Genomic DNA, 23,643 nt, shown 5'->3' with positions numbered 1-23,643 from the left:
TCATCCCTGCCGAGGGTGGGGACCGTGGGGCACTCTCCCCCGACCCAGGGAGGTAGGAGCCCCAGGCATGGCCTCTGGAGCTGCCCCAGCCTGGGGGGCGGTGAGGGACACATGCAGAAGGTCATGGCCCTCGGTCCTCCCCTCCTCCAGGTGCCAGGTCCCTGCTCTCCCTGCCTGATCCTCCAGGTGACCTTACAGACCAGGGTAGGCTGCGGGGGGCGGGGGGGGACGTGGCAGGGGAGCCCAGGCCCGACGGGACATGGGGAGCTGAGGGAGCTCAGGGAGCGAGACCCTCCGACTGTCCCGCAGACAGACGGGCGGGACCAGAGCGGCTGGTACTTGCGTGCGTGCGTGGGCGTGTGGGCGTGCATGCACGTGGGGCGTGCGGCTGTGGGCGGCCCAGGACTCACGCTGTTCACACCGCGGGCCTGTGTAGCCGGCCTCACACACACACAGGCCACTGACCGCGTCGCAGCTCCCGTGGCCTGGGCTGCAGGTGCAGCGCTGGCTGCAGTCGGGTCCCCAGTGCCCGCCGTCACAGGCTGCAACACAGCGCTGGTCAGCCCGCACAGGCCCAGCCGAGCGCAGGCACCGCGGCCAGGCCCGCCACAGGCCCCCCTCCGGCCCCCCACCCTGAGCCCTGGGCCGCCCACCTCTCTGGCAGCTGAGGCCGGTCCATCCAGGGGCACAGCTGCAGCGTCCCGTCTCCGGGTGACAGTGCCCATCGTTGGCACAGGAGCATTTCATCTGGCAGCCGGGCCCGAACCAGCCTGCTGGGCACGCTGCGGGCCGGGGGCGGGGGGGGGGGGAGGCTCAGCCGGGGCGGCGGGGGCGCAGGACCGGGGCTACGTACTGCAGGTCGGGGGACCCATACTCACGGTCCTGGCAGCGACTGCCCGTGTAACCAGGGGGACACAGGCAGGCTCCGGTCCCAGGCTCACACGCGGCACCGTGCTCACACGCTGGACAGATCTCCTGGCAGCCGAGCCCCCAGCGTCCCTCGGGACAGTCTAGACCCCGCCCCCCAGCCAATCAGTATCCCCTAGGGCCTCGCTGGCCCCATCTGACTCGGCTGCTGACCCTGCGTCACAGCCCAGGAGAGGGGGAGCAACAGGTCATGGGAACCCCCAACCCCTCCCTGGGCCGCACAGCACCACCCCCAGAAGAGGAGACCCTGCCCCAGGACAGGCAGCGGGCAGGCAGCCTGGAGGGCAAACCACAGGCCCAGAGAGGCCAGGCTGGCAGCGCGCGGACAGGTTCCCGGTGCTCCCAGGCCAGCGCAGACCCAAGGGTGGTCCGGCGTGGGCTCTCAGCCGCTAAGGACAGGCCTGGGGTCTGTAGGCTGCGGGACCCCCAAACAAGGCCCAGGGCTGGGACCCCCCCAGACTTGCGGGCACAGGGAGGGGAGGGGATCACAGGACACCACGGCCACTCACCTGCCCCACAGTCGTCCCCCGTCTTCCCTGGGGGGCACAGACACTGCCCCGTGACCCGGTCACAGGGTGCCCCCCCACAGGAGCAGGAGCCCGAGCAGTTCACGCCAAATGTCCCCCCCGGGCACTCTGCAGGAGGGGACAGGAAGGACCTCAGCCACCCCCTTGTGGAGCCGCCCCCGGCCCCAGCAGGGCTGCTGGGCTCAGCCAGGGTCCCCCGGGTGACCATGGGGATCCCAGGAGCAGGCAGAGCCTGGGGCGCACAGGCCGGGAGGGGCCTGCTTGGGCTGACCGTGCATGGAGAGCACCCCGCATCAAGCCGGGAGCAGCTCCGCCCTCCTTCCTCCCCCCACCCAGCCGAGGACAAGTCTGCCCCCATCTCAGATCCCCAGAGCGTGGGGTGGGGTGAGGTGGGGGTCTGCAGACAGCACTCTACCCCCAGCTGTGGCCCTGTCCCAGCAGGACGGCGGCTGCCATGGGAGCCAGGCACGTTCAGAGGGTGTGGAGGACCTGGAGGCCTGGGCCCCCCTCCTCTTCTGCCCAGCAGAGGGGCAGTGAGACCCTGGGGAAGAGTGGAGACCAAGGAAAGAGGGTCTCCGAGAAGGACCGGCCCAGGGGCTCTGTGCCGCAGCAGGGCTGCCTCGAAGCATGGGCTGGGGGGCGGGGGGGGGGGCAGAGCCTCTCGCCCGACCACCCTGCACATAGCCTGCCCCACGGGGAAACCCAGGCAACCCTGCCCAGGAAGGCGGGCGCAGCCCCTGGAGGGAGCCGCTGTGATCAGAGCCCCCAGGATCAAGAGAGTCCTGGGGTAGAGGATGCAGTCCCGGCCCTGGGGCCTCCCGCAGGCACCCAAGGGAGCTCAGGGAGCTTGGGGACGGAGGACACAGCAGCCTCCTGAACCCTGTCCTGCAGGCCCCTGGTCCCTCCCCACCGAGCACGGGCCCATCTGCAGGACTGGAGCAGGGCACACGGGCTCCTGCACAGCGGGGACTGGGGAGCAGGAGGCCCCATGGCAGAGGCTGAAACCGTCCTGTCCGGCCGCGGGGAGCCTGGCAGACAGGCATTTGGGATGGTAAATCTTTCCAGACCCAACAACAGTGGGGAGCCATCGTTCCTATAAAAACACGTGTGGCCTTTCCCACGGGGTGTCCCTGGGGCACGGAAAGCTGTCAGAGGAAAGAGGAAAACCGGAGAAGACAAAGCAGCCCGGAAGGTGCCTGGGAGCCCTCGGCTAATGGGGTCGGGGCCGCTGGAGAGGGTCGGGGAGGGATGGGCGCGTCTCCAGGGAGAGCTCCCTGCGGGCCGCCTGGGGGACGGGTGCTTGCGTGTGCTCAAGTGACCAGTGCTCCGCTGAGTGTCCGTGGGGATGCGGAGAAGGCCTAGAGTCAGAGGCCCGGGTGGGTAGCCCGAGACTCACCAGAGCCACAGGGACAGGAGGATAGCTGCTAAAGGGCGGCGGACACCACCGAGCCCCTTGGGGTGCACGTTGGGCTGGCGGGTCCAGGCTGGGTTCCCAGGAGCCCCCACACACCCCTCCTGGACCTCTGGGACCCGAGACTCCTGCACAGGGTCATCACTGTGGTCTCCAGGACGCCCACTCTGAGGGACGCGGCCTGGCTCAGAGGGAGATGCTGACCCCTCAGCTCAGGCTGGGTCCCCAGGGTCCCCTTCTTGTTCCCCAGAGGGGACAGGCCATGCTAGGGGAAGGTTGAGCCAGCCCCCCCCTGCATGCTCTCACCAGTTACCCCAGAGGCCCGGGGAGTCCCCCTCCACCTGGGGCCAGCAGGGGCAGACAGCCCACGCACCATGTGCCACAGGAGGCCCCAGTGGCACATGGGGGGCCTGTGCACCCTGTGAGTGGGGCCGGAGCTGCCCCAGGACTAGGGCTGCCTGCGGTGTGTGAACCCGGGGCCTCCAGCCGGGGCCTCCAGCCGGGCCCTCCAGCCGGGCCCACCACTCTGCTCACACACACCCTGCAGCCCCAGGCCAGCGCAGCCGTGCGGACGGCTCTCATCACAGGCCACACACCGCGCTGGACCTCCAGCCCGAGCCTGCGCTCTAGCAGCTGCCCAGGTCCCACAGACTCAGGCCCACCAGGACAGGGGGCCGGCTCCCTGGGTCCCAGCACACTGAGCACACTGTAGCTAACAAGTTGGGGGGGACAGGGAGGACACAACGTTGGAGGAGGCGACCCCTTCCCTGGGTGCACAGACCATTCCTGCCCCAGCAACCCAGACCACGGTCACAGGGACAGGCCAACCAGTGCAAAGTCACCGCTGCATGACGAGGGTGGGGCCGGGCGGCCTGGCTGGCTCCCGTCCTGGTCACAGCACTCCGGGGGGCTGGGGCCAGCCACTGACCTTGATCACAGTCTTTCCCCTGGTAGCCGGCCGGACACAGCCTCCCGCACTGGCCGCTGACGGGGTCGCAGGCCACACCCTGAGGACAGGTGCACGCCTGTAGGCACCCAGGCCCAAAGAAGCCCGGCATACACTCTGCAGGGGGCAAGGAGAGAGGGGCCTGCAGGGTCAGCCAGCCCGGGGCCCCCCCACCCCGCACCCCTGCACTCACCCTCCTGACACCGCTCGCCCCTGAAGCCGGCCTTGCAGGAACAGCTGCCGTCCCTCCGGTCACAGGCCAGCGTGTTCTGCTGCTCACAGCGGCACTCCTCGGAGCAGCCGGGCCCGAAGGCCCACGGTGGACAGGCTGCACCCACAGAACCAAGACGGGGGCTGCCTACCTGCGTGCGTGAGCCCCTCCCGGGTTCCTGGTCTCCAGCCCCCGAAAGCCACGCAGAGAGGCACCACCCGCCCCAGCCACTGGGACCACCGCGCTGGTTTCACAGATGAGAAACCAGGTCTCTGCGGAGTCCAGGCCCTTGCCCTGGGTCCTGCCACTTCCCAGCCAGGAGATTCGGAATCCCCCCTCCCCGTCTTAAATGACCCTTCTACAGAGGACCACACGGAGCTCCCAGATGAAATCTGCTCATCACCCACATCCCCCCGCAGCCACCAGGGACGGGTGACCCTCCTGGGTAACCCCCGGAGATTCAGGGAGCCCCACTGGGGATTTAGGACTCACCCCTGCTGCTGGCAAACTCCAACAGCCAAGGTGGGCCCTGTCCCCAGAAGCTTCCGAGGGAGGTCTGTCCCTGCCCAAGCTGTCGCCGACCCCTTAGCCCGATTGTGGGACCAGGGGGCGACAGAAGGCCGGGGACCACGCCCCCCCAGGCACCCTGAAGCCCAGCACAGTCCGGAGGACATGGCTCTGGGTCCCTGGGGCCCATGTCCCAGCCGGGGGACCGTGATGAGCCTTGCGTTGCCCTCCGCAGAGGAAGAGTCCCTCCCGAGCCAGGGTGCAGGCAGCATGGGAGTGTGCGGGCCCGCTGTGGCGGCATCGCCCACCCCCCGGACACCGGCAGCCAGGGCAGGGGACTCACCCAGGTGGCAGAAGCGGCCGTAGAGCCCCGGGTCACAGAGGCAGGCCCCGTAGAGGCGGTGGCAGCGACCACGGTTGGCACAGTGGCACTTCTTATGGCACTGCTTGCCATAGAAGCCCTTGGGGCAGCCTGCGGGAGGCAGGGCCTCTTGAGTGCCCACCTGGACGCGTCCCACACCCGTGGAGATACTCCAAGGGGCCCCGTACCCAGCACAGGAGCTAGGAGGGGCCCAGGCCCCCTGGGCAGGGCCACCAGCGCCTGAGGACTCTGCATCCCAGACAGGGAGGGGCCCAGGGGGCAGACAAGGGCACCACGAGGACAGGGCAGACCCAAGATGAGCCATGCATATGGCCATCGGCCCCAGCTGGCCTGTCTCCCCAGCGTCTGTGGTCTGGAGGACGGCCCAGGGCGCAAAGCCATGCACATTCTTGAGCATACGCGTGGGAGACGCACAAAGACCTCACCCTGAAACCCTGTGTCTCAACCCACCCACTGCATCCTGACGTCCACTTCTCGGTGGTCACCCAGCACCCCCCCAGCCCCCAGAGAAGGCTCAACAGGCCAGCATCCCGGGACCAAGCCCAGGGCGCCCCAGGCTAGGAGAGGGCATCTGGATTTCCTTCCCGAAGCGCCTCCCTCGGGCTCAGTCCTGCCCCAGGTCTGCCTCCTGAAGGGCCACGGGCAGCTAGACAATCGCCCCGAAATACGTCCACGCCTAAGTCCCAGGATCTGCAGGTGAGACCCCCCTGGGTTATCCTAATCCATGAGCGTCCTTAAAAGAGGAAGGAGAGGAGAGCCGGACAGGGGAAGGCAGAGGCAGGGGCTGGAGGGACGTGGCCCCACACGTGCAGCTGCCCGCTCACGGCGGGCTTCCAAGGAAAGGGCAGTGACACGGAGGAGCCTCGAGGTCTGACCAGAGGTGGGAGGAGGACGGCCCCGCAAAGCCGCTATCCCGAAGCCCCAGGGATGGGTTCCAGGAACTGAAACTACCCCCTTGCTGAGCGGGAAGTTCTCAGCTTGTTGTTGGCTACGGCCTCCACCAAAGAGGCGGAATTCTAAGGGTCTGCAGTCTTAAAGGTACAGCATCAGTCACCTGGGACCCTTGTGGGGACCCACAAATTCCTCCAAACATGCAGACACCTCACAGTTCGAGGGGACAGCAGGGTTGTCCCATGCAGCCTTGGGCCCAGGCAAATCCCACCCGGCCGCCAAACAGCTCTACTCGAATGCTTCCAGGAACGGGGAGCTCACTACCTCGCAGGGGCCCCCACGGCAGAAGTGCTATTCTGCCGAGTCTTCCCACGGGCTGCGGTTGGGCCCCAGGAGAAGCAGACAGACAGAAGGCACGTGGCTCTCGCCACGCTGCTGCCGCCCCCCTCCCCGCTCCCTGAAGGCAGGCGGCCCGGGGAAAGTGGGCAGACCGCTTGAGAGGTCGTGTCCCATCCCCTCCACCCGGGGACGTTCCAGGGCCCCGGGCGGGGCTGCACCCACCGTCCTCACAGCGGGCTCCACCGACCCCGGGAGGGCAGCGGCAGGCGCCCGTCACGGGGTCGCAGGTCCCGCCGTTCCGGCAGCCGCAGGAGAGGCTACAGTTCTTCCCGAAGGTGTCCGGAGGGCAAGCTGCAGGGGGCACGGTGAAGCGTGAGGGTCGCCGGCCTGCAGGACGACACTGGTCCCGACAGCCCCTCCGGGGACACTGAGACACGCTCCCGGGGTGCGAGCTGCCCAGCTCAGAAGCCCCCGCCCAGAGCCCCCACCTGCTGCACTCGAGCCCCCGGGCCCAGCCCCACCCCAGGCAGACATCACTAATCGACGGCCACATCCTCTCCCCTGACCTCCAGCACGTCCACCTTCTCAGCGGGCCTCTCAGCAGCCAGAGCCCCGGAGACTGACCAGCACCGTATGCCTGGCCCAGTGTCACCCGACGGGGCTGCGAGAGCGGGTCTCAAAGGCACGCCAGCTGCCCTCCTGCCGAGTGGCCTGGGTGGTGGCTGCCGCACCCAGGACGGGGATGGGACTGGCCCCCCAGCTACTCCTCATTAGACGTCCTTCCCTGCCTCAGCTGCTGGCCTGCCTGCCCTGGACCCCCCACGAGGGACAGCCGCCAGGCCCTGCCTGTCCCCGGGACCCTGCCCAGGGTGGCTGCTCGCAGGTCCCAGAAATCACGCCCGCGCCCCAGCCCCGTAGCCTCACTCTCATTGCAGATGAGGCCGGTCCAGCCCTCGGGGCAGTCACAGCCGTCCAGGCCTGGGAGGCAGGCCCCCCCGTTCTGACAGTCGTCACACGTGAAGCTGCAGTCCCGGCCGAAGGAGGCGTCCAGGCAGACTGGGGGCGGACCGGGGAGGAGGGGGCACGTCAGGGCCCAAGTCCAGCCAGACTCAGCTGCACGTGTGCTGGGCAAACCCAGCACCTTCTCTGAGCCTTGGTCAAGTGAGACCACAACCGGGCTCTTCCCCAAGCCCAAGACCACAGGGCGGGCAACAGCCGGGCCGAGGGAGCACGGGCCACGGTCCCTGCGAGCAGAAGCTGCACGGCTGGTCCCGCTGCTCACCAAACTTCTCCATCAGCGTGTGCTCGCCCCGGACCTCCGCCGCCACCGCCTCCTCCTCCTCCTGGACCCCGACATAGTCGTCTTGGAAGAGGGGAGGCCGTTCGTCCTGGAGCACCGCGACGTGTGGGAGGGGCCGCGCGAAGGGCAGCTGGCCGTCCAGGTCCACCTCGGGGATCTCCAGGGCTGGGAGGGGGCACAAAGGCCCCTTAGCGCCTGTCACCCCCCTGTCCTCCTTGGTACCGGACTCTCCTGGCCCTCAGGGCTGGTGCCCAGAGGCGGCTCAGAGCCTGAGCCCCACCCCCTGGTCTCCCCCCCGCAGCCCCTGCCGCACCCCTCCTCAGCATGGTGGCGAGGGGGCATCCCGGCTGCCCTTCTGACTGGATGGGGAGGTGGGGGCACGGCAGCTCTCTTCCCCTTGGACACTGTCCTCCGTCCCTTGTGTCACCTGCACAGGGCAGGAGCTGGACCACCCAGGACCCCCTGGGCAGCCGCCTGCCCTGGAGGATGCGGATGGCCAGCCCCTCCCCCACCCTGCTGCCCCAGGCCTCCCGAGGTGGGAGGGAAGAGGAGGGGCACCCGGAGCGGGTGCTAGAGGGCTGGGTCGCTGTGGGGAGGGGTGGAGACTCACGGGCACAGCCCCTGCGGTCCTCGTCCAGCCGGAAGCCGGCCGCACACGAGCACTGAAAGGAGCCCACCAGGTTGGTGCAGTGGTGTTCACAGCCGCCACGGCCGGACGCACACTCGTCCACATCTGCGGACAAACCCGGGGCTGCGGGGGCCTATCCTCTGGGGTTGGGGACACAGGGCCCTCCTACCCTGCCCCCACCCACTGGACTGAGGCCACAGCCACTCCGGGAAGCCACCTCCACGGCCGTCCTATGCCCAGCGTCAGGATGACAGCAGATGCCAGCCAGCCCGCGCCTGATGGACCAGTGTGGGGGGATGGGCACAGGCAGGTGGCAGGGCCCTGCAGAAGCAGGTGTCCAAGCAGGGCCCTGGGGCGGGGCACGGGTAAGGCCCCTCTCACCGCCCACTCAGCCCCCCTCGCGCCCACTCACCCTCACACCCGCAGCCGTCGGTGCTGAGCCGGTAGCCGGCGTAGCAGCCACACTCGTACCCGCCGGGACTGTTGGTACAGGCCTGCTGACAGCACGGGGAGGCCGCACAGTCGTCCACGTCTGCGGGACACACACCAGGGCCGTGGCACCTGCCCACATGCGTGCCTTCCCACGTCCACAGCACACAGGCCCCGCACACACTCCCATGCATCCAGGCACCGCCCCGGCCCAGGGACACATGGGACGCACGCCGCGGCCCTGGGGCGGCCCTGCCAGCTGTGGGAGCTAGACTGGGGGCCGCGGCACGCTGGGGAGTCCATCTCGCAGCAGCACCCCCCAAAGAAAGGACCCGCACACCCTGCAGGGCCGCAGGTGCCGCTGCCAGCAATTGGGGCATTCAGTGACACGGGGCCAGTGGGGTGCGGGGGTAGGTGCTCCGCAGGGCCCACCCTCCACCCAGCCCCCCGCCCGGCAGAGCGAGCAGCACGGGGAGGGGACCCAGCGGGAGCTGTGGAATCGCAGGATCCCGCTGAGGCACGGCCCGGGGGTGGGGGGCTGTGGGCAGGATGCCACTGCGCACCGATGCATGTCTTCTGGTCCTCGTCCAGCTCGTAACCGCGGGGGCAGGTGCACAGCGGCCCCGCACTGCTGTGGCTACAGCCGTGCGAGCAGCCCCCGTTGTCTGCCTCACAGCTGTTCACAATTTCCATCTCGATACCTGCCGGGAGACCCCCCAGCAGGGACGTGGGAAGGGGTACCCCCAAACCCGGCAGCCAGCCTGCAGCCCCCAGGCCCCATCCTATCAGGAAATGGGTGGCCCCCAGCTCCTGGGCTGGGTGGGTTCTGGAATGTTCCGCCCCAACCCCCACCCCCCTACACATACCCCCTGCCGCCCTGGGCCCACCTCAGCCCCCACACCCAGCACTGCCCCTAGATGACCGGAGAGCTCAGCCCCTTGGCCCGGCCCCGCACGCCAGTGCCCGCGGGGTCTGGGGACCTGTGTCACTGCTTCCAGGTCCCTTCACAGCCTGGGGTGCCTGCGCTTGCCCGCCGTCCACTCACGGTAGCACTGACGGCCGTCAGCGCCCAGCTCGTAGCCGGCGTGGCAGATGCACGTGAAGGAGCCCTGGGTGTTGAGGCAGCCGTGGGCACACTGGGCTTGCCCTGTGGCGCACTCGTCCACATCTGCACGGGAGAGAGCGAGTGGAGGGCTCTCGGGACGGAGGCCTCTGGGAGGTGCGGCCCCTGCTGGAGGCCTCAGGGTGGAGGGGTCCCAGTGGGGGTCAGGGCTCAGACCCAGGGCTCTCTCCCCACTTCCTTCCCCAAGATGCCCTCCGGCGCTCGGCGTTCTCATCAACAGCCCTCGGGGTCAGAACCACGCTCCTTCTCAGAGCGAGGAGGGCACAGGTCTGGACCAGCTGCATCAGGCAAGGGGGTCCGTCTGAGCCCACCTCCCTCGGCTGTGCCGCCCCCGCCACCAGGCCAGGTCTCAGGCCGGCCCCAAGGGTAGGGGCCGCGGACACCAGGGGCCATCGTCAGCCTCCCGCCTGCAGCACCGGCTGGGAGTGCCCGATCCCCAGCACTGCTTTTGGTCACCCCCTGAGGTCCCTCGGGGTGAAGCTGACCCTCAGCCTGGTCTCCTGCTGAGCCCGCTGCAGCCTGGGGAGATGGCCACCATCTGCCCTGGACGCACCCCGACAGTGATGGGGGGCACGGAAGACCCCCCACACTCCTATGACGGGGTGAGACACGCGGCCGGCCGCGCAGCCCGCACCCCCGAAGCAAGGCATGAAGGAGCACCTTCCAGAAAGCAGAAGCAAGCAGGGCCCAGCTGGGACCAGGGACGACTCTCCGTGCGCATGCTAACGACAGCCGTAGAAACATCTAGAAGCCGGCCGCACGGGGAGCTCCCGGGGCTCCAGTGACGCTCCCTGCCTCCTCTCCGCGGCCTCCCCCCCCCTTCCCTGATGACCACGTACCACGAAGCTGATAACAGGACCACTGAGAAGCCGCCCAAGACCTCCCGCTTGCTTCTGCCAGTGAGACTCGGGTTCCTTGAGCGTGTCCCTGTCCCCTCCCCGTCCCCCGCCCAAAGAGGGGTGCAGAGCCCGGCTGGGGCCCAGGTTGGGGGGCGCCTCACCTTCACAGGACCTGCGGTCGGCCGCCAGCAGGAAGCCCGCGTGGCACTCACAGTGGGCGAGGCCGCGGCGCACTAGGCACATGTGCGAGCAGCCGCCGTTCCGCTCCGCACACGGGTTCCTCCCTGCGGTCACAGGACCAGGGTGAAGACACGGGCTGCAGCAGATCTGGGGTATCCAGGCCTCTCCTGGGTCCCCCACCAGTGCTCTTGTCCCTGGGGGCTCCAGTCTAATGGGCTCAGCGGGGGTCCCCCTCTCCCCAATGTGGGAACCTCCAAGACACCCCAAGTCCTCCGGAGCCTCCTCCTACTCAGACCTAAGGAGCCCTGCAGCCCCCAGCCCTGTGGCCCCCTGCTACTGCCCCCCACTGCTCAGCCCTCAGGCCCACCCTCACTCCGGCCTGGGACCCCGAGGCCAGTTGTGTGTGTGCTGGGGGGCACTCTCAGTACTTGCCTCATCCCAGCACGGCCCCCCACTTCCACATCTCGCAGACCCCGAGCCTGCCCCACCGTCTCCATCAGCAAAGCTCCTCCTCCCATGACAGGCAACCCCGAGACCCCAGAGCAAGATGCAGAGTGGGGCCCTGCCTGCGTCTCCCGTCCGGTAGGGCCAGGGCCTGGGTCCCACATGCCCACACGGAGCCCAGGACGGTGTGAGAACTGAGAAACACGCAGAATGCCCTTTCTTGCCCCATCCCCCACACGCCCCATCCAGGGCTTCCTGCCCCCAGCAGATGCACGATCCCAGAGCACAGCCTAAGGGGCTTCCCCACCACACCCACTGGGGGCCAGACGGTGCCCCACCACCCAAGGGGCCCTGCCTCCCCCGAGTCCTGCTTCCAGCCCCAGCAGCCACGCAGGGAAGTGAACCCAGGATCTGTGCCGGCAGCTGCCTGGGGCTCGGGCTTCAGGGATCCCGGGTGGGTGTGTGGCATGGGGAGCAGGGGAGTCCCAGCGCCCATCTCCAGGGCGGCACACTCACGGACACAGCGCTTTCCATCCTCCTGGAGCTGGAACTCGGGGCGGCACTGGCAGTGGTGCCGGGTCACCGTGAGCTGGACACACTCGTGCTGGCAGCCCCCATTCCCCACAGCACAGGAGTTTATGGCTGGGGACACAGACAGGAGTGGTGGATACGGCCCAGGGGGATGACCCAGCCAAGGGACCTACCCTCATCAGGCTCCGACCACCTCCTGCAGAATCCTTCAGGACCCTCCCCGCCCCTTTCCTTTCTGTCTCTGTCCCAGAAGCAGGACTTCGAGAGGCAAACTGTTCCTACAGGGTTCACGGGCCTGGCTTCGATGCTCGACCCACGTGTAGGGTACACAAACCGTGATCTGCTTCCGGACCCGCATGCCCCGCCTGCCTGAAGACTGGCTGTAGACAGGCCCTCCAGGGCCACCCGGCATCACCCAGCATGGAGAGCACCACACGGCCCACTGAGAGCCGGCGCTTCCAAGGCCAGAGGCCAAGCAGCCTGGGAGGCTCCCGGAGGAGGCAGCAGGCCAGCTGTGGGCAGAGGGGGCTCGGATGCTTCTCTCTCCGATCGGGTCACCTATCGGGTCAGGGCAGGCATGTGTGTGGGGCTGCCACGGAGGGCCACTGCAGCCCAGAAGCCTGGCCTGCAGCTCCAAGGGAGCGGTTTCTGTGGGGAGCAGGAGCGGCAGGCCTGGCAGTGCCAAGGGGCGGCCACTAGGCATGTGGCCCCAGGTCTCTGAGACCACGCGGAAGGCAGAAGGAACTCCCTTCAAGACAGGGCAAGCGGGTTTGGGCAATCCGGAACACGGCACTCGCAAGAGCGCCCACTTTCTTCACATGAGGAGGTGTGGGGTCAGGGAGCCCCTGCCGAGGGTCCCAGCCCTACGGGGGCGCGCCCAGGGAGGACACGAGGATGGCCACGTTGGCTGTGTCTCCTGCTGCACCTGGCCTGTGCACAGCAGAGCGGCAGAGATGCGAGGCCTGGGCCCAAGCAAGGCCAGCAGGGAAGCCACTGTCTGCTGTCCCCCAGCCACAAAGCCCCTTCCCCAGCCGCCACCCCTGTGTCCGCGCCGACACGCTCCGTTTCAGCCACCGCCATCACTCGGGCGTTTCCGAGCATGAGCTGAGCCCCCCCCAGTCCCGGGGCTGTTTGGGTTCACGACTCCAGCAGCATCCCCACTCGAGACTCACCACGGGCACCAGCGCCCCTCCTGACAGGGTGGGACAGGCACACAGAGAGAGGGTCATGGAGCACAGGGCAGGGGGGTCGGCAGGACAGGGAGGAGGACCCAGGAGGGCCCAGGAGCCGCCCCTGCCAGGCTAAGCCCCCAAGTCAGGCGCGGGGACAATCAGGCACCCGGCCCAGGGCAACATGCAGGGGAGAAATCACTGGGTGGGGGGGAAGGCGGCAAGCAGAGGGAGCCCAGGCTCCCACCCCCGTGCCCTGCCGAGTCCTAACCTCCAGATGCTCAAAGCTGTGTGCACGGGGAGCCAAGCCCGGTGTCATACCGCACACGCAGGGCCACGGGTTCCCGGAAAGCTCATCGACACAGATTTTTTCTCAGGCACTGGGCTGTGCAGCTCAGGGAGGGGCCGGCTTGGGTGTGGCCAGTGCCCAGAGCTGGTGGAGGGATCCAGGCTCCTTGGGTCACTTCAAAACCCAGCCGTGGAATCCACGTCCCAGCCCGGGCGCTCCCGCCGATCAGAACCCCGCTCGGACCCGCAGCAAAGCTGAGAGCCTGGCAGAAACCGGAGGTCCGGGGCGAGTGCTCGTGGCCCTCCAAGATTCGTAGGCGTACCCCTCGAATTGAACCCCCGATGTGAATGAACTCGGAAGCAGAGCTTTCGTGGAGAAACGTTAGGTTTTACGAGGTCCTAAAGGTGCCGCCCTGATCCGGCAGCACCTGTGTCCTTATGAGAAGGGACGTGAGATCTCTGTATCTCTGCGTCTCTCTCTCCGCCGCAGGAGGCCACGGGAAGGAGCCCCCAGGAAGGGGCCCCCCACCAGCAGCCCCACGGGCCGGCACTGTGATCTGGAACTTCCCGCCTCCAGAGCGGCGAGAAAATAAATTTCTGTTCTTCAAGCCGCCTGTGGCGGGACCTGTTCCAGCGCCCCGAGCTGACAGACCCTCCCTCTGGACCTTCCAGGACCCCCGGCTTCAGCCCCAGACGCGGGCGGCTTCCAGGAGCTGGGCTGCAAGCCTGCCTTCTGCCAGCAGAGGCCGCCACCACCCGGGGGCCTGCGGGCAAGGCGTCCACGCACGAAGGCACGGGGCTACCTGAGCAGGAGGCAGGGACGTTGGCGGGGGGAGTGGGGGGAGGGACCGTTCTGCCCGCGCCCCAGGGTCTCTGCGGGTGCAGGCACCGGGGCATCCCGGAGACCTGGGCACGGACGCAGACCCGGGGGCATCCCAGTGACTCGGAGGTGGGGCGGCAGGTGGGGCGGCGGGCGGCGACTCTGCCCGGCCGGCCTCCCGCGGGAGGGCATTGCTGTCAGCAGCACCCGAGCCTGCCAGCAGGCTCTGCGGCTGCCTCCACACCCAGCCCCGTGGTTTCTGGGCAGGCCGGGGTGGCTCTGGTCCCCGCTGCCTTCACGGGGTTTGGTAATTACCGCCCTCGGACTGGCTTGGTTTCTAGGTACCAAGAGCCTCCCACCAACGTGTGGTCAGAGGCCACCCACAGGGTCCTTCCTTCTGGAAAGCCCTCTGTGGGGCACACGGCCAGCGTGGCAGGGCAGAAAGGGAGACTCACTCGGGCTCTGTCCCCCCATCCCTCCAGGCAGGGTGGCCATCTCCTCCGCCGTGCGCCTGCCGTCCCGCTCCCCGCCCTCGGCTGGGGGTCCGGCACGGCAGGCGGCCACAAGGAATTGCGGCTCTGCAACTGGCCGCCCTCACCCCCGTGCCAGGGGCTGGGCCGGCCTCATCACAAACCACACACCCACCAGCCGCCACCGATCTGGAGTCCGAGCCAGGGAGAGACAGCCGTGAGGGGGGCCCCGGGACCCAGGCCGTGCTGACCTCCGGCCCACACCTCCCACGTCGGGGTAAAGCAAAGGTGTGACACACAGGCTGTTCCTCCCACCGGCCGCCAGACCCCGTACCTGGCTCCAGTCCTCCCCGCTGCACGGCCCCGGCTGCCCTTGCTTCCCTGCTGGGTGTCCTCGTCCAGCCCGGGCTCTGTGACCACTGCCCCTGGCTCCCCTGGGTTGGGGCATGACCATCCCCTCACCCCTGGGCGCTGCATCGCTGGGTTCCCGGGCTTGAGCAAAGCCGCAGCATCCCGGGGCGTCCCAGGGGCGGGGCTGCCTTCCAACGGCCCCATCCAGACCCACGGGCCCCTCGGGGCTGGGAAAGCGACTTCTAGCAGCCGCAGCCTGCGGGGTTGGGGGTTTGGGGGCCGCTGGAGAACACTCTCAGAACGGCATAACTCTGCGGGGATGGGGCTGGAGACAAGCCTGGAGATCTCCACCTTCCTGCTGCCTGGGGCCTCCAGAGGGGTCATGTGGCCTCCCTGGGGACTCCCCTCGCTGCCCCCTCACTGGGAGACCCCCTGGCCTGGCAGGGAAAGAGACTGCCCCGAGGCCCAGGGAAAGGCAGAGCTGGGGAGCCCCTCCCCCACGCCATGGGCACCAGGGGCCCATGGACTCCTAGGAGAGGGAACCAGGACATCCAGTTACTGGTGAAGTGGGTGGGGAGTGCATGCTGCCAGCACAATTGGTCGGGGGGGGGGGGCAGGAGTCCGAAAGGCCATAGGGGCAGAGGCCAAGGCGGGAGGAGGATAGAGAGCCCAGGTCTTCCAAGTGGTTGGCCCAGGGCATCACACAGGACCCGCTGCTGGAGGGTGATATCATGGTCCCTCATAGGGACCCCCTGGGGTCCTACTTGCCTAAGGGGACGTGGAGAAGCATCCATGTTCAAGAGCAGGATCCAGAAGGGACCCCGGGACAGGTGTCTAGGAGTCCAGCTGCCCAGGGGAAGTGGGCTTCCCAGGCCCAAGTGTTAAAGTGCCCAGCGGCGGCTCTCCGTGGGTTCGTGGGCTGGATCTCCACGAGATGTCACAGAGAAACAAGAATGCCCTCCCTAAACACGTCCCCTGATCAAAGCACTTGCAGGCCCTAAGCCCCGAGTCGGGAAAGGAGAGAGGCCAGCTCCGTGGCCCGAGGGTGACAAGCAGGGTAGACTAACACTAGGCCCTGCTCTGCCCGACCCGAGGCTGGGGGACACATCCACGAAGGCTCCCTGGCCATGGAGAGCCCCATGATGCCAGATGCCAGGCTACATCCCCTTCTCCGGGGCCCAGGCTAAGTGGGTGGTGCTCCGGGACTTCGGGCTGATGGCAAAGTGCTTGCAAATTCTCTTTTTGAAGAATGGAAACCTTTTCGTGTTTTATTTCCATCAGACCTTCTACAAAGGAGAGATGGGAGAAAGCTGTGCATTTCCTGTCCTCTCCCTGCCTCGGAGGCAAGTTCCACGGTGTTTCAAGGCCCCCCTTGTGTGTTTCAAGGCCCCCACTCAAATGTGCCTTTGAGGACTTCCGACATCCCTCAGGGCCTGAGACCTGGCATCACACGAATGAGGTCATATTGCGGGGGGAGCTCCTTCTCCATCCCAACCTCCAGCTCCAGGTAATTCTTACTCTCAGCGGCTGGATGGGAGTGGGCGCCTGGGGCTGTTTTCTGCTAGGCTGCAAAGTCCCAGGGGAGCTCCTGGCACCCCTCCCCCAGAAGAGACTCCCAGCAGGCCCCAGGGGAGGGGTTCCAGGGCAGCTGTATTCCAGCTGTGCAGCTGGGCCCCGCTGGGGACGCGGGATTCCTATCCCAATTCCTCCCGTGAGCATCCATAGCCCTAGGGTGGTCTGAGCTCTGAGGGCGCCCCGTAAACCTCGGTTAGAGAAGGCCCAGCTCCTCCCCGTGTCCTATAGCCTAGGAATCCCAGCGGAGAGGGGACAGGCCCCCACAGCTCTCAGTGGCAGGTAGTCCAGCTCCCCCCACTCAGAGCCCGCGGAGGGTCCAGCAATGTCCTCCCCCAGGCCCCCACCTGGAAGCCGCTCGTCCCCGCCTACCCACCCAAGAACAGCGCTGCGGCTGGGCAGGTCCCCCAGACAGCAAAAGGGGTGCATTAGCGAGAGGATCAAACACTTTCCACTCTGCCTGCGACGAAGCTCCCTGGAGAGGCCTGTCCACTCCGGAAGTTTCTCAACAAGGCCCAGGCCCCTCCAGAAAAGGCAGCTCCCAGGGGACCAAGCCTGACACACCCACCGCAACTCCAGACCCCACCCCCCGGGGGGACCCGGGCCCCCGCCTGCACCCTGGCAACACGTCAGCTCCCGGGAGCCCCCGGTACAAAGAAGCCACCACAAGAGCCAGGCGTGTGCAGGTAAGCGGGGCACTGGGCATGTCCTGCTGGGAGTTCCAGTCGAGAGAGGGGGACACCCAACAGCAGCCTTGAGGAAACCACTCCCGGCAATGGGGAGCAGCGGGAGGTGAGTGCCAGCTCCGAGAGAGCCTGGGAGCGTGGTGCTGGGGCTGCCCGCCGAGGGGCCTCCTGCCCGGCTGTGCAGACCACGCCCAGGATCCCTGGCAGAGGACCCTGAAGAGACGTTTAAGATAAACCAATGCCCCAGATGGAGACTTCTGCACCCGGAGCACAGGCACGGAGGGCGCCTGGGAAGGGCTCAGGCGCAGCCGGGTGGGCTGGGGGCCAGGGCAAGAACGAGGGGCGCCCCTCCAGGCCTCCCGCAGCCAGCAGCTGAAGGACACTCTCCGAGGCCACGACCTGTCCCTCCATGGCCAGGAAGGTGCCCCTGCCTTTGCCTGCTGTTCACCCAACACCAGTGGGCATTCCTGCCGTCAGGCACCCCAGGAAGGCGTCACCAGCAGATGGGGAGACCAGAGAGACTGGGGGGTGTCCCAGCCCCAGGCCCCTCACGGGGGAGCCCCCAGCAGGGAGGGGACAGTGGGCACCCCCCAGGCCGAGCCCAGCCCACCACGGCCGGGGCCCCAGGGACACGCTTCTCCGGGATGTCCAGGGGCCTGGGGGAACCAGCAGGCTCCCAGAAGTCCCCTCCCCTAACCCCCAACTGGGGGCCGCAACCCCCACTGGGTTTGTCTGGAAGCACATTACAACACTTCCCACATCTGTTTCCACTTCCCGACCCGGAGAAACGGCGGAGCAGCTGCCTCCCTCCCCGCGCGGCGGCGCCCGGACATGTGAGAGTGTGTGTGCCCGGAGGGCCCCCCGGGGCTGGCGGGCCGCCCTGCCACATCGCAGCGCAGCGTGAGGAATGAGGCCACTCGCAGCCTGCCGGGCCCACTCCGCGTCCCCAGGGAGGAAACGAGGGGCGTCCCGCCCCAGCCCCCCGAGAAGGACCACACATGGCCTCCCAGACATAGCAGCCCCGGGCCCTGGGCTCCTGCGTCCAGAGCCAGGCAGGAGAGGGGCAAGGCGGGGGTGCAGCGAGCGGAGGGCTCAGCACCAGACCCCAGCCTGCGGCCCCCCCACCCTCCGCCTCAGCGGGCACCCGACACCGGCCCCCTCGCCCCGGTAGCCCTCCACGCTTGCAGGGACAGCACGCTGTGGCCAGGGCACCTCCAACAAGTCTACTCCCCACAGACAGAGGCCCTGCGGAGGAAGTGAGGGTCGGGGTCCTGCTTCTCAGCTGCCTCTTCCTGACCTGCCACGGCCCAACCCCCTAAGCTTCCCAAGGCCGGGGTGGGGGGACCGGGCCCAGGAACCCCAGCTCTGCAGGCCAAGAGTGGCCTCATGCCGGCCCTGCCCCTGCCCTCACCAGCCACCTCCACCCGGCCAGCACCCAAGTCACCCCCAAGTTTGGTCCCCGGGCCCTGGGCCCCTGCTGACCCAGCACCACGGCTTCGGCTGAGAGGGCCCTGCACAGAGTGCTGGCCAGGAGCTCCTCCCCAAGTCGAGAGAGGAACCCCAGGAACATGGCCTCCGTACCCCAGGGTCACAGGGTCCGGCCTCAGCATGGGGGAGCCAGGCCCTGGGGACTCACTCTTTCCCTCACGTGCGTGGAGGGCGCACTGCCCCGTGACAGGCCAGCCAGAGCCCCAAGGGGCAGCACACACGCAGCAGGACAAGCCCCTGAGCAGGTCCAGGAGGACGGGGACCCCAGCACCCCCACCCCCGCGGTGGGCCCAGCCAGGAGGGTGGAGGCCAGGAACCCAGGCGGGGTGGTGGCACAGAGCCCGGGTGGGGGGCAGCCGGGTACTTACCCAAGCAGGTCCTGCCGTCCGTGTGGAGCCGGAACCCGGGCTTGCACTCGCAGAGGTAAGAGCCTGGTGTGTTCACACATCTGTGCTGACAGCCGCCGTTGTGCACTTGGCACTCATCCACATCTGGACGGGGACACGGGCCAAGGGTTAGCCGCCCCAGGGACCCCGATCCAGGTGCCCTCACAGAGGAACCCCGCTCGGGTGCCCGCACTCCGGGCCCACGCTTGCCGGAGCAGAGTGGGGAGAAGGCAGGGCCCCTCCCTCACACCCGGCCAGCCTGCTTGTGGGGAAGAGCCGCCACCTCGGTGTGGCCAGACCGTGGGGAGCCCTGGGGGTCAGACACAGCACAGGCAGCAGTGGTCTGGACAAGGCGGCGGCTGCAGAGGGCACTGGGCTGAGGTCAGGGGAGGCCCAGCTCCTCAGGACTTTCGAGCTGAACCTGGAGCTCGTGCTCTACCCCGAAGGTCCAGATCCGGAAATACTCTCAGGACAGGGCCAGCCGCTCCTCTGGGACCCGTGAGCCCAAAAGGAAAAGCCAGTAATGCACGAGATGCCCTTGTTCGGGCTCTGGCTAGGGGAGACGAGGCTTGAACAGCGTCCCCCCAAATTCACATCCACGCGGAGCCTCAGAACGTGACCTTCAGAAGCAGATGCAATTAGTTACCCGTGCTGGACGGGGGAGGGGGGCTACATCCGGCAACCAGGGTCCTCCCAGGAGACACGCGGGGAGGCAGAGGTTGGAATGAGGTGGCCACAGCCTAGGAACCAGGCGGGGCCGCAAGAGGCTGGAAGGACGAGAGGACGGGTCTCCCCTGGAGCTTTCGGCGGAGCTGCCGACACCCTGACCTCCAACTTTCAGTCTCCAAAACGGTCGGAGAGTGAACATCTACTGTTGGTTTGGTCCCGGGAAACTAACGTGGGTGATATCTGCCCGGGTCTCCCGGGGGCCAGACCACCAGCGACATCCTCCGGACAGGACCTCGGGGAGGTCCCAGGCACTTCTGGGCGAACACCTTCCATCCGAGACCGCCGGCCACCGGAGCAGCCCACGTGCCCCCAGCGCCCCCGCGTCCCCGCCCACCAGGAGTGGATGAGGCCAGCCCAAAGGCCCCGGGGGGCCACCCCAGGAGCCCAGCTAAGAACTGGAGAAGCAGGAAGACCGTCCCCAGAGCCGGGGGCCCGCGGGCCTGCACCCCAGGAGGGTCACCTCCTCCTGCAGGAATGCAGAGACACAGGGAAGTTGGGAGCTGCGCTTACCTCTCATCCCTCCCTCCAGACTTCCGTCCACCAACCCGGGCCCCCGGGGAGGCTGGGCAGCGACGGAAGTGGTCAGAACAGGCTGCTGAGACACCTGTGTGCGCGGCTAACGCCAGGAGGGACACGACTGTCCGGGAGACCCGGAGACCGAGGGAGGGAGCAGCTGCAGACACGGGGGCCCCCGGCCCACCAGGCGCAGGGCCGGAAGCCCATGCCGGGCCTCAGGCCAGTCCACACTCCTCAGACGCCTGCCTCCCCGACCACAAACGCAGGGAGACAGACACACAGACGCTCCACTCCGACGTCGACAAGGCACGACTCCAGCCTCTGGTTCCCTCCCGTGAAAATGCTCAGCTTCCATTCTCCTAAAACGCCGGCCATCTGAGGCCGCCTGTGGAGGGTGCCAAAGGTGGGGTACAGGACGAGGCTCCCCCCGGCCATCCCCCGCGCCCACCCACCAGCTTGTGCTTCCCACACACACGGGAACCGTGCCACCAGCCCACGCTCGGAGAACAGACCTGGAGCCCCAGAAACGACACCAAACCAACTCCATGAGGCCAGGGCCTCTGCTGCGCACAGACAAGGTCAGTCCGAGGAGACCCCCAGGGCCGTGCCGAGCACCTTGGGGAGAGGCCCAAAGACGCAGGGAGGCTCTCTTCTGCCCGCGGCAGCCTGGAGCTTTCTCAGGATGGACCAGGGTGGTTCTCAGGAAGAAGCCTGAAGGCAGAGGTCCAAGGGCCCCAGCAGAGTCTCCAGGAGGTGACAGGGGGACCCAGGGACCTCCTTCGGGAGAGTCAGCTGGGTGGCAAGTGGGTGGAAGGGAGGTGCAGGCAGCACCCCCCACGGGGGCTCAGAGAGGAGGTAAAGATGCAACCACTGGGGACATGGCCCCAGGCACGTAGTAGGTGCTTAGCAAAACTTCAGGGAAGACCTGCCAGGTATGTGTTGTCTGTGGGGGCAGGCGGTGGACGGCAGCCTCAGTGTCCAGACCAACCCTGCCAGGCATCATTCCGGCGTGCCGCGGTGCTCCTGACGTGGCCCCGGGCCCGGGAGTGCAGGCGGGCAGGGACGCTGGTGGGCAGGGACGCAGGCGGGCAGGGACACAGGCTTCTGGGAACCCTGCTCTCGGCCGGCAGCTCATAATCACGCTCGGCTCACTCCAGACCCCAGCTGGGGGAGAGGCTGCTCGGACACTCGGCTGGGCAGCCACATCCTGCAGCAGCTCCCAGGCAGATCTGAGCAAGCCGTCCGGGACGCAAGGGGAGCCCAGGACAGCGTCAACCCCTCGGCCAGCCCAGCAGCCCTTTGGGCCACAAGGACAGCAAACGGACAGTCTGGGACGAAGCACTCGGGGGAGGCACAGGCAGGAGGCTGCCGTCAGCCGGCAGGGTCCCTCCAGCTGCCCTGACGGCCGGGGCCTCCGGCCTGGCTCCCACCCCGCCCACGTGACCACTGTTCTTCGGGCCCCCCTGCTGCCCGCACAGGAACATTCAGACTCAAGTGTGCACACCAGTGGACAGAAAGCCTGCTCCCTGCTAAGACGCACAGGGCCGCGTCTGCAAGCCATCTCCCACGGCGGCCCCGGTGGGAGGGGCTGGCACGCGGACGGCAGCCCCAAGCTCTCCAGTGGCCCCTGGAGCTGCCCTCCCAGTGATCGGCGACCCAGCCCCGGCGGGGACACTGTCTGTGAGCCGTGGCCCGGCAGGCGCAATGACGCTCAGACACCACTTCCAGGGCCCCCGGGCACCGTCAGCCGCGCGGGCATCGGGACGCAGCTCAAGGCTGAAGAGCCTGAGGCCTCCCCCTTCAGCCCTCTGGGCAAGGGAGGCCTGCGAGGGCAGCGGGGCACGCGGTCGCCCGACCTCCTGTCGGGGCCCCTTCACGGAGGAAACAGACCCTCAGGAAGCAATGCAGGACCCACGTCCCTCACCCTGCCTGCCCGGCTCCCGAGGCCACCACGTGGGGGCCGCTGTCCTCCGCCGACTCCAGCCACCGGCAGCTGCTGACTCGCGGCGGTGGCTGGGACCTGAGAGCCACAGGCTCAGTGTCTTTAAGGAGAGCGGGGTCAGCAGAGTAACGGCCCCCAAAAGGGCCCGCAGTCTAATCCCTGGAGCCTCGCCAGCTAAAGGGACTTTGCAGGTGGGCCCACAGTCATCACGAGGCCCTTAAAGGTGGGGACAGGACGTCAGGGAGAAAGAGATAGGGAGACATGGGGCTTCGGCCCAGCCCGGCCTCCTGCGCCCTCCCCCCCACCACCAGTGAGGTCCGCTGTGCTCTCTCGGGGCCAGATGCCCTCCCCGGGGCCTGTCCCGCGGGCCTGCTCTCTCCAGCCAACTTGCCCTCACATGGGGCTTCCTGCCATGGGACCAGTGCCCTGAGTCACTCCAAACTGGGCATTGACACCTTAGGCCCTGGAACTACAGAGAACTACAGAGAAGATATCCCTCTTGCAGACAGCACAGAGGGGGACCTGGGTGCCCCCCGACCCCAGGGGTCTCTGAAAGAGAGCCTGAAGGCCCCGAGCCTCCCAGGCTGACCCCGTGGAACCGGGGACGAGAGCCCGGAGCACAACCCCCGGCCCTGTGCAGCCTGAGGCCCAGCCCCCACGCGTCGGGTGCGGCTCACACCCGCACAGGGAGCAGCTGGGGGCCCAGGAGCAGGCAGGCCCCAGGCCCCGGGAGCATGCTGGTGCCGCCCCAGGCTGAGCTGTGTGGCTGGCGGCTTCGGCGGCCTGCTGACGGAAACTGCCTCCCACCCTGGCACACGGGGACACACTGCCGGGCCGACCCCGGGCTGACTCCCCAGGTCGTCCTTGCTGCGCAAGTCTCGATGCTGCGGGGAGCCCATGGAGGCTCCCCCAGCTGCCGGGCCAGGGGCTCAGGCCGGTCGAGCAAGCAGCCCCTGCAGACACACTCTCTCCCCCATCAGCCCCTTCCTCCAAAGCCTCGCGCATGCTTCCCCCGGAAACCTGGGCCCTCTGGGACGCCGCCGGGAAGCCCACTCACGTGGTTATCAAGTTCAGAATCCTGCTTGCCCCCAAACATGCCCCAGGGTCCTCATGCCCAGAGATAGCACCCTGTCATCCACAGGCTCTCGTCCTCTCCTCTCCGCAAGGCCACGCGGGCCCCAGAGCTGGGCAGGAGCTCCCCAAAGCCCAGCCCCACACAGCCTCCCTCTGGAGGCTACACCGCCGCCTCACGGCACTTACAGTCACCAGCAGTGCGGTGACAGCACTGGCCTGTCTGTGGCTGAACCACTGCATGGGAGGAGGGCTGCCCACCCTGTGGGGACCCAGCCTGAGACCCAGCTGGCAAGGCTCAGAGGACAGCGGAGCAGGGCCAGTACCTCCAAGAAGACCAGGTGCCCTGCAGAGAGCCACACTCAGGGGCCAGGGCCGGTCTGGAGGGGAGGGCCCGCCTCCCGTTCCGGAGGATGATGGCCCCCAGCCTCTGAGGCGCTCCTGCGGGGAGGCCGGCGCACCGCGGGTACCAGATCTAAAGGGCAGGGAGAGGCAGGACAGACCCGGACAAGGGTGTATCCGCTGTCCATGAGCTGCTGG

General features: G+C 67.9%; 1 protein-coding gene across 1 annotated transcript in view; it reads right to left on the bottom strand.

Annotated features, from left to right (window-relative positions):
• Positions 1–23,643, bottom strand: part of MEGF6 (multiple EGF like domains 6) — a gene marked incomplete at its 5' end in the record, with an annotated part of 86,900 nt that overhangs the window by 10,043 nt on the left and 53,214 nt on the right. The window contains 17 exons of the mRNA XM_080799913.1: positions 411–542; positions 654–782; positions 879–1,010; positions 1,437–1,562; positions 3,794–3,928; positions 4,005–4,139; positions 4,873–5,001; positions 6,364–6,492; positions 7,066–7,197; positions 7,424–7,606; positions 8,052–8,174; positions 8,482–8,601; positions 9,062–9,199; positions 9,544–9,666; positions 10,622–10,744; positions 11,601–11,726; positions 18,828–18,950. Coding sequence (XP_080656039.1) covers positions 411–542; positions 654–782; positions 879–1,010; positions 1,437–1,562; positions 3,794–3,928; positions 4,005–4,139; positions 4,873–5,001; positions 6,364–6,492; positions 7,066–7,197; positions 7,424–7,606; positions 8,052–8,174; positions 8,482–8,601; positions 9,062–9,199; positions 9,544–9,666; positions 10,622–10,744; positions 11,601–11,726; positions 18,828–18,950 — 2,238 coding nt within the window. The remainder of the gene's footprint in view (positions 1–410; positions 543–653; positions 783–878; positions 1,011–1,436; positions 1,563–3,793; positions 3,929–4,004; positions 4,140–4,872; positions 5,002–6,363; positions 6,493–7,065; positions 7,198–7,423; positions 7,607–8,051; positions 8,175–8,481; positions 8,602–9,061; positions 9,200–9,543; positions 9,667–10,621; positions 10,745–11,600; positions 11,727–18,827; positions 18,951–23,643) is intronic.

This window comes from Martes martes (assembly GCF_963455335.1).
Source record: "Martes martes genome assembly, chromosome: 4".
Lineage (NCBI taxonomy): Eukaryota > Metazoa > Chordata > Mammalia > Carnivora > Mustelidae > Martes > Martes martes.
The sequence above is the reverse complement of the archived record's forward strand: the minus strand, read 5'-3'. Positions and strand labels throughout refer to the sequence as shown.